Source organism: Sitodiplosis mosellana, unplaced genomic scaffold, assembly GCF_009176505.1.
Source record: "Sitodiplosis mosellana isolate CC-2019 unplaced genomic scaffold, AAFC_SMos_1.0 Smas_scaffold_6170, whole genome shotgun sequence".
In the NCBI taxonomy this organism is placed as follows: domain Eukaryota; kingdom Metazoa; phylum Arthropoda; class Insecta; order Diptera; family Cecidomyiidae; genus Sitodiplosis; species Sitodiplosis mosellana.
Window position 1 is genome coordinate 2,726,238 of NW_022601411.1, and position 9,660 is coordinate 2,735,897.

Here is a 9,660-nt window from a genome sequence, read left to right on the forward strand (position 1 = left end):
CAACCCCGCAACATACCATCTAAAAATCAATCAGCGAACTACGAAACCACATCAAAAGAATACAAGAAACAAACTACAGCTGTTTCCACAGTTAATAATACACAGTTTGGATACTTGTTTCCAAGTGTTGCATCGCAATAATGATCAATTGATTTCGGTTTGGTAACTTTTGTCTAACTTCATCAAAAAATAAACAAAAAAATTAGGTTATTCAACTTGTTTATTAAACATTTTGTCGAGATATCTTATTATTTCCGTCCACATTTTTTGATTTAATTAAAACCAAAGTTCATTCTCCAAATATTTGACTGATTTGCAGTTCTTCGATTAAAGTTCAGTTTTTTCAATACTTGATTATTTTGCATTTTTGAAATAGAGTTGAATAAGGTTTCAGTATTCAGACGACAATAAGATTGTCTTTTCATTTCAGACGTTTCATTTCATTTGAATACCCAACATCAAGATTTTCGGAATCATAATACAATTGTCCATAAAATACATGAACGTACTGTTGTTTTTTTCTGAAAATTCTTATAAATTTCCTAGGCAAAATCTGAATAAAAGCTGAACGCTATGAAAACGGTGCGGAAAAGTTCGTCTTACGGAGGTAAGACTATTTTTTTATTATTCTAAGCCGATGCTAAAAAAAAAGGAAAAATCCAATGTTTTCTATTTAGTTGTTTATTGATTCCAATTCAGTAAAGCTTTTGTGAAAAAAAAAATAAATTATGAGTGAAAATTATGCGAAATGTCTAACGATTGTTTAAAAAACAAGTTGATGATGAACATTATTTTTAAGTTAGAGTTATTCGTCACTTTCTGCCCTAATAAGATACACGAAAAGGAATTACAATACACAATTGATAACTATCAATTCAACTGAATGCTTAGTTTGGAACGCCATAAGTACTGGCTGGGGTGTGGATTGGTGCAACTGGAACGGCCGAGGCGTATGGAACGACTGGTGGTAAATAGATTGGAGCTGGTGCTGAGTAAACGACTGATGGCACTTCGATCTCAACTCGTGGCACGAAACGGTACACAGGTGGTGGTGTGATGGCTGGAACATCCTTTGGTGCCTTAGATTCAGAGTTGCCGAAGCCTTGGGTGAATGATGAGAGCAATGGAATGCCAGCGCCTGTTGATTTGAACAATGAAGATTTGGAAAGAAAGAATGAATGATTGAGAAATTGGCTTAGTGGTTTGGTGTAAATAATGTAGCGCCACCAAGTATGCAACGGAGAAAATACTCACCGGCAGTTTTGATGGCCTTTTGTGCACCAGAGATGATTCCTTGGATTGGTCCCAATGAGTCGCCGAGTGATGGAGATGGAATGTTAAAGAAGTTTGGCAAAGATGGCAAAGCTGGTTTAGGGAATGGCACTGGCACTGGCAAAGCTTTGAGTGGAACTGCGACTGGAACTGGCAAGATGATTGGCGACTTCTTCAAATTCTTAAGAATGAGAGCGGTCTTGGCGATTTTGGCCAATTTGATTGCTTTCAATGCTTTGACGCCAGCGACTTTCAATGCGAGTGTCCTCTTTGCAGCACGGAACGGAGCGGTAAGAGCACTAAGTGCAGCCACTTTGGAAGCCTTAACCTGTTATTTGAATTAAAGATCGTTTTGATAGGAGAATCAAAGAGAGAAATAGAGAATAGGAACGATTTGTCAGCAGCATATTGATACTGTTACTTACAGCAGCAAGTGTTTTGGCGGCAGCGATCTTCTTTTTGGCTAAAACTTCTTTGGCGACAGAAACTTTGGCAATGACATGTGGTGCTTTGACCAAGGCAACTTTAGCCTTGACAAGAGCGAGTTTTGCCACGGCTTCGGTCTCATGAACGTAGATAGCCCCGATGATCTGAAAACATACAAAAACGTTTTGTTTTTGAAATATTCTGTATTTTTCCTGAGTAGATCACTAATTATGTGTGCGGCAAATTCCAAAGCAAGAGCTCAAAAATAAACAAGAATGGATCACTAGTAAAGAACACAAGCTTTTGTTGACACTATTTGACTTTGTCATGATCTTCTTGTTAGAAAAATAGCACACTTTAAATGATCAACGTGTAAAACTAAGTTCAATCCAGTACAACACAAATGCTCTTCATTCGGATCAAATAAATAATCGCACTGTCAATGAATGAATTCGGAATGGAAGTTGTGTGTGGCTGATAATTGCAACTAATTTGTTTTCTTCGCAATCAAAGTGTATAAATAAATCGATGTTTTGTATTTACCACGACAATCAAAATTGATTTCAATTGCATTTTGTTGGTGATTTGGTGTTTGTTGAGTATTCCAAAATAGAGTGATTATGATTTTTTTTTTAATAAAAACTGATTATTTGTAAATTGCACTTGTTGCTTGATGTTCACTGACTGAAGTAATGAATCGAACTGAGGATCTCCATAATATAGTGGTGTCAATAAATTCGGCCAAATGCAAGTGAAATCTATTGAAAATGGATCGATAGCTAATGGTCCCCCACTTGAACTGGTGCATGGTGTTGAACAATTGCATGTTGTATTATGTGCAATAGCTATTGAAGTTACCCATGAAAAGAAGAAAAAACCAAAAAAAAAAAGGTAAAGAAAATATTGCAGCACCAAAAAATGGTTCCCTTTTAACTTTGACAACCGGTAACATCGTTCGTTGCTGTCGCATTCCAATCCGTTTCATCACAAATCAAATACATTTCTGGTAATATTTACGTATTTCGGTTGTACTGCCGGCCAAGCGACAAGCCCAGAGACCAAAGCATTAGATGTTGCCGTTCGATTCCATAAGCCAAATTTAGCAGCAACAACAAAATCCAACTGATTGAATGACCGAATAGCAACAACAAAAACAAAATGCGTCTACAATAGAAAAATGTCACAAAACTGGATTCCAGCGTCCAACATATACATATAGTGGCAATTTAATTTTGATTGTTTTGCTTCTTTGGACTCGGCTGCTTTTCGGAATTGCGTTAAAAACGTAATGTTTCTTTTTTTTCTGCTCGTTTCGGCTTCAAAAGCGTGATAACCAGTTGTTATGCATTCGATAGTAGTTTTTGCCCTACAGGAATGGTGAAATGCGCAAAATTTATTTATCATTGTCCATGGGACAAGTTTCGTGACTTTGGAGTTTTTCAACGATTACATCGAATATGACTCGTACGCATAAAAATGCGTTTAGTTATAAATTCTTTTCAAAATTATATGTACGACGATCCAGAGCACTTTGCCATTCATTATCGCAACAAATCATAGCCCGATTTTTTGGGGCAACAACGAAAAAAAAATTGTGTTGAATGGATGAATACATTTCATATGCATCAAAAACCTGATTCCAATTTATTCAGCCGAAAGATAAACGCAAAAAAAAAGAAACAAATAACGCGCCAGTCATTATGCACATAAATTTCGTGTTCATTTTGATCATTAAAATGTCTCGTCCATGCGTGGGCTGTCTGAAACATCGCATTCATGAAACTACTGCAACATCATTTTCAAATCATTTTAGTATAATCACAGCATTTTTCTTGTTTCGCATCGGTTGTAATCGTCACTTGGAATCCATTGCAACGATCGACGATTGAGTAAATGTGCAACAAAAGCCACTTTTCATTCAGTATTCAAGCTTGCTTTCTTTCGCTCTCTCAGTTGCCATAACCTTTTGTTGTTTTAAATGTGACGACGTGTGCGTTTCGGATGAAGTAATTACGGGCATTATTGCGCACCGAGAGAGGCCAATCAATTACAACGAAAACTATTATTACACATCGTCGTATTGTTGCTGCTGCTGCTGAACGTATCGGAACTGAGTTGCTGTGTGAATCTCTGCGAAATTACAAGTAGTTTACAAAATAAAGATGTGGAGAGAGATGATCACGGCATGAGAGTGTTGTGAGCGCGATTCTATATTTATCTTCTTTTTTTTAATGATATTCATTCCATTTTTATTTAAATAGAGGCAATCAGTCATATTAAAAAAAAAAAAGACTTTGCAAACGAAACCAACAACAACAATACAATCAACGTGATCATTTTCGGTTTCTCTCGCTTCGCTTAAAATGATATGCGTGACACACACACACACATAGTTTGTCTCTGTCTCTCTCTCTACCTCTCTATGTCTCTCCGATGAAAATGATTCGTATGCATATTCTCACACAGCTTCTTGGTGCAACGATTCTCCAATCAAGTTCTAAATTTTCTTTCATTTTCTGCTTCGATTTGTGTGTTTTCATTCACTGCTTCAATTTCAGCGTGTTCAATTTCGAATTAAATGAAAAATAAAACACGCGCTTAATGCTGTATTCGTGGTCTTGATGCATGTGGTGAATTCATTGGTATTTTATTGAACGGGAAAATGACCCACTGTTTGATGTGTGTTTATTTATGAAGAGCAAACAAAGCGCGACGCTACACTTTGTGGTTGTCATTTTCTTATGAAATCGATGCAAATCGCACACAAATGGTTATGTTTCAAACAGCCTTGGTACTTTCGTTTTTATTGGCATCGGTGGATTGGAAACTGTGCTAGATCTCTGTGCCGGGTCGAATTATCAAATGGGAAAATCGAAAAGAAAACCATAAAATGATACAAAAAAATTAAAAGCTAAAAGAATAACACCAAAAGTTGTGTTCATATTCATTGATCCGCAAACCAGAATTTATTTTCATTAAGCTTATCTGTTCCATTTAAGGCATAAGTGATGATTTAATAATAAATAATTTAATAGTGTGCAAGCTGTAATAAGGTTAATCGGATTCAGCGGAATTCATGAACCACCCACCACTTTCCCTCTTCCCCCCCCATCACAGTTTACATCAGTTGGTTTTTTTCTTGGTTTTTTCTGTCCTTTTTCTCTAAACTAAAAGAATTAGTCTTACGATAGCACAGTGATTAATCATATTATTCTTTAAAACGGATAATTTTTTTTTTCGTGTTTAGTAATCATATTGGTTCTTTAGATGTATTGATGCTCGTCTTCGGTTAGCGATTAGCCGTCGTCGTACACGTTCTTCCTCACGCTCTAGCGTACGCTCCTGAAATATTCGATAAACAAACAAAGGCCGAAAAATGGCACCCTGAGCACTACGTTTTAATCGTTTGCTAGAATCTTGCGAAATACCGATATAATTGATTGGTTGGTGTTGTGCGACCGGTTGTGTCCGAATGTAGTCGGAATAGCTGGGCTGTTGTGCTTCGGCTGCGCTTGTACCGCCCGATCGAACTTGTAGTCGGTCCGCATTCGCAAATAAACTGTCGACACGTTTCAGACTATCCTTATCAAAGCGATACAATTGATGAATAAAATCCTGATATTTCTGCGATTGAAGATTCTGTTTGTTTGTTAATGCCGATTGATCGTTGAATGACTGCGGCTCCGGAACATTCAATAAACCGGCTTGTTGTGCAGTGGCATCCATCACAATTATTGCAATTAGCACGAAACACTAAGGAAAAAAATTTTGAATTCAAAAACAGAACAAAAAAAAATTGATCACTTGATTTGAAATGTTGAATATTTTTTGCATCAAATTTTTTTTGGCAGAAACAAACTCACAATTGATAACTTATTCATTTTGATTTGTTTTAAATTCTTTTTTTTGTTAGATAGTTCGTCGCTTGAATGAATTTCTCTGAATATCCAATGTTTTGAGGTAGTTTAAACTGAATCCGAATTGAAGAAACGAGGAAAAATAGAACGAATCGAAGATGTTTTAGCACTGTGGAATCTCGATCGATTGCAATTCAACACTGAAAGATCATTCATGTTGCCATTTCGCCTTTATAGTACGCGATTTGCGAGTGACGCGCGCACGCGTGAGCGCAATGTGTGAAAAGCCAACACGAATCGGATTTTATTCGCATCGAAAGCAACAAAAGCCATACACGTGTGATACGACGACGCGCAAAACGCACAGCATCAACGGGATTGATTGAGATACACAATGCCTCCCTCTCCACCCAATATCTCAGCACATCATCGCACACTCAGTGAATCGTTTTGTTTTGACTTTCTGTTTTCACCTGACAAAAAAAAGCAGCAACAAAGTACAAAAACTAGCTCACGGATCTCGATCATAGTAATCGTTATAGAAGACCAGAATGAAGAATTATTGAGACGAGTTCTCAAACAATCACAAATGATTCGAAATGTTTGTGTGCTGCTCCATTGAAATCCAAAATCAAATATTGCAGTAAGTAATTTACAGCTTTTATAAATAGATCGATCGGTTTATTTTTGTCAATAGAGACTATTGTTTTATCGGAGGCTGTGACGTGTGCAATTGGCTCTTAATTGTTTGCTTCGATCAATTCTCATCATGTATCGAAATCGGTGACGCACTACAGTTATTCCAATGTTAAAAATTCGGGACTTTGTTCTCAACCGATTTTGAGTGAGAAATTTCTTTGCATTTTGACGCCTGTCGTATGTCACATACACACAGCCGATCAGAACATGATTAATAAACAAACAATTAATAAGGCGACTTCGTTTTTTTTTTTCACACTCACGACAACCACTCAATAGCCAACAAACGAACAAGTAAAAAAACAAAATCTCTTAATTTCATTAGCATTTTGTGGACTATTTTTGTGTTGTGCTGGAAAATCAGCCAATCGTTAAGAATTCTCCTGCATTCGTTGAGTCTTCTTCGTGATTGGCATTTTGTTTTTCTGTGCGATTTTGCTTAAAGTCAACATGTTCGATCAATTAGCTAAAACAAAACAGACAAAATATGTCGATGGAATTATTCCGTGCGAATTATCCGCTAAACAAAGAAACGATAGCGACGACGACAACAAAAAGAAACAAAGATTAAAATGATTTAATGAAAATGAGACTTCGGCTCATAAAACTCGACATTATCAATGAATCATATGATAATATTGTATTGTATTGTTGGTTACTTAATTTTGACGTGAGCGACAGAGAGAGAGAGAGAGAAGAAAAAGAAAAGTTTTTTTTTAATTGCCGGAATACATCAATGGAAACCAGTTAGAGCTGTTACATCAACCGTGTGTCTGTGTGTTTGTGTTTGTGTTCGTATGCCAAATGCGAATGCAGAAAAACGAAACGGAAAACCCATTATATATTCATGACGGTGTGTATGGAACACTTCCGAATTGCATCGGTTAAGCTGATTAGAGATTGGGTCAATTCAAATTCAAATTCAAATTTCAACATTTTGCACAGAATCTTCTGATGGGAATTTTGAAGTTTTCTCTCTCTTCGTTTAGTTTTTATGACAGTCAATCAAGCCATTGATTTGCATGCCGAACCAGTTAAATCGACTTAATTACAACAATATATATTGTGTGAAGCATGGCTCTATGTGATCTTAAACGAACCGTTAACACAATTCTTGAACATCATCCGCAGCGTGTTGTTTTATTGCGACGTACAACAATCATGCAATGATTGCTTCTTTTTTTGTTCTACTATTTGGATAAGCTACTATTTCCTAATAATTTGAAGTTTATCTCTCTTTAATCTTGTTCCACATCGACCTATTTTTGGTTGATTTCATCGAAGACTCAGGGTGTGTCGAATTGGTATGTGTGACATTCTCGAGCGGTTGCTATGACACCCTATGTTCGCGTCAAAATTCTTTTGAGCCATTCTGAAAATATCAAGCCACTGAAATTTACATGATAATGATAAAAAGGAACGAAGAAACGCGTTTTCTAAAATACGACACGTAGGCGCCTCTCAATACCTTCAATTAGCTCTCAATGCATTCCTTTGCTTAATCAATTCACTTTCGGTTTTTGGGCGTCGGTTTCATTTCATTTCTTCTCTCTTTTCTATTCGCATTGTGTGTGTGTGTGTGTGTGTGTGTGCTTCGTTTATGTTGTGTTATTTGGTTCAAAAAGCCATTCCGACAACCACAGTGACGACAACGACAACGACGACGTCAAAAACCGATTTCGGTGTTTAAACATAGATTTGCATTTTATGTGTTTTGCATTTTTATTTTTGTCTGTCTCTGTCTCTTGTCGGTTTTTTGGAGAATGTCACATGGTCACTTGTTGGCCACCGTTTGTCGATATTTGGTCCAGCAAAATGAATAAAAATCCGACTCTTCATTCAATATGATTTCATCGAATTAATTAAAAGGATTTCATTTATTGCATCGATTTTTGAACGATAAACAACGTATCATGAACTTGTCGCTGCTGCTGCTGCTGCTGCTGCTGCTGTTCGAGTGAATGACCTCTTTATGAATGCATCGACTCGAATCGACATTGCACTCGGATAACATTGACCAATGGCAATGAAAATGTGTTTTCCATTCCACACTTGTGTTTCTTATTCCACCCGAGCTATGACTCTTCACACTTACGCACAATCCAATTAATTACGCTCTGATTAATCGAATTGATTTCGGTGTGTCGATTAAGTCTAATGAATGTGACAAATAACTGACGTGCATACTTAATCAAATATCGACCACTTCTTTCCTCTTTCCTCTCTCTGGCTTATAATTTTATTCATAAAATTGTTCAACACATGTTTCTGGTTTCAAGTGACCCAAACACACGCACAAACCATGACGTCAAACTGAAATAACAATTTTCGCTCGTGCCCCACAGCGTAGATTGTCAAAAATATCGAACTGCAATTCTATGCAAAGTCAAAATTCATCGTGTTTTAGTCAAAAAGTGTGTGGCATTTGATTTAATTGTGCTAATTAGAATCTATTCTCTTTGAAATAAGAAAACACTTTTTTCAATGATGTCATGAAAACGGCTTGCACGGTGATTCATCACAAATGATTCTATTTATTTCTGGCACACATTGATTAGTACCAATTTGTAAGAAGTTTTCTCAGAATCGTCATAAATGCTCAAGAGACCACAACTAATTGAATGGAATCAATGGAACGAGGCAAACATTTTTCGCTCATTTCATCAGAAACCTTCTGCAAAACTGAAATGCGTAATATTTTCAGAAGTTCAACATTTCCGCAAATGCTCAATTCAATGTGGTTGAAACATTTGTATCTCGACTAAATTGTCGAAATTTATGACCAGTTTCATTGATATTTTTATCAATTTATTCTTTTTACCGGACAAAGTTTGAAGCATTTTTAACGGAAATTAAACTTGAACTTTTGAATTTCCACTTTTCGGACCTTCATCATTATCTCTTGCGTTGTGATGACTTCGATTATGATTCAACTTGTTTTGTTTAGTATGTGACAAAAATTGTGGCATTTTCTTTACTTGCTTCTGATGTTCGCTCATTTCAACGGCTCGATTCGTTTATAGCTAAACACAGAACAATCAATCGAAACTTCATGTTAATTTTATTTCAAATAAAAACCATCGAAAACAAAACTAAACTGAATTTCTGATTAAACATGTTACTGTTCGAGAAATTTTCCTTACCTTTTGATAATTTTCCGCACGATATGTTGACTGAATGAATCTACCCAATTAGTAAACTGCGCAGTAAAAATATGTCGATGTGCAACTGAACTTGGGTTATATTCTGTGTGCAAATGAAAGAATGAAATATTTTTCAATCAATTTTTCAACTCATATGCGGTCTCTAATTTGGTATCATAATTATATGCTCATGTTATGTGGTTCATATTTAGATGAAAAGCATTTGTTCCAAAGAGATTAGAGAATGATTCATAAAATTGGAA

General features: G+C 36.2%; 2 protein-coding genes across 3 annotated transcripts; both read right to left on the reverse strand.

Moving 5' to 3' along the window:
- Window positions 1-833: 833 nt before the first annotated feature.
- On the reverse strand, window positions 834-2,486 carry LOC129575945 (uncharacterized). The gene is made up of 4 exons (XM_055460187.1): window positions 2,242-2,486; window positions 1,698-1,862; window positions 1,255-1,600; window positions 834-1,138 (listed from the first exon to the last, which is right to left on the reverse strand). The coding sequence occupies exons 1-4, from the start codon at window positions 2,269-2,271 to the stop codon at window positions 888-890; spliced, it is 792 nt and encodes a 263-aa protein (XP_055316162.1). The 5' UTR covers window positions 2,272-2,486; the 3' UTR covers window positions 834-887.
- Window positions 2,487-4,630: 2,144 nt separating this feature from the next.
- LOC129575946 (uncharacterized) lies at window positions 4,631-5,865 on the reverse strand. Of its 2 annotated transcripts, XM_055460190.1 has the most exons (3): window positions 5,562-5,808; window positions 5,127-5,451; window positions 4,631-5,040 (listed from the first exon to the last, which is right to left on the reverse strand). In XM_055460190.1, the coding sequence occupies exons 1-3, from the start codon at window positions 5,577-5,579 to the stop codon at window positions 5,021-5,023; spliced, it is 363 nt and encodes a 120-aa protein (XP_055316165.1). In that variant the 5' UTR covers window positions 5,580-5,808; the 3' UTR covers window positions 4,631-5,020. The 2 variants fall into 2 exon arrangements, with proteins under 2 accessions (XP_055316165.1, XP_055316163.1); XM_055460188.1 differs by having other exon boundaries at window positions 4,631-5,451; window positions 5,562-5,865.
- Between the last annotated feature and the right edge of the window lie 3,795 nt (window positions 5,866-9,660).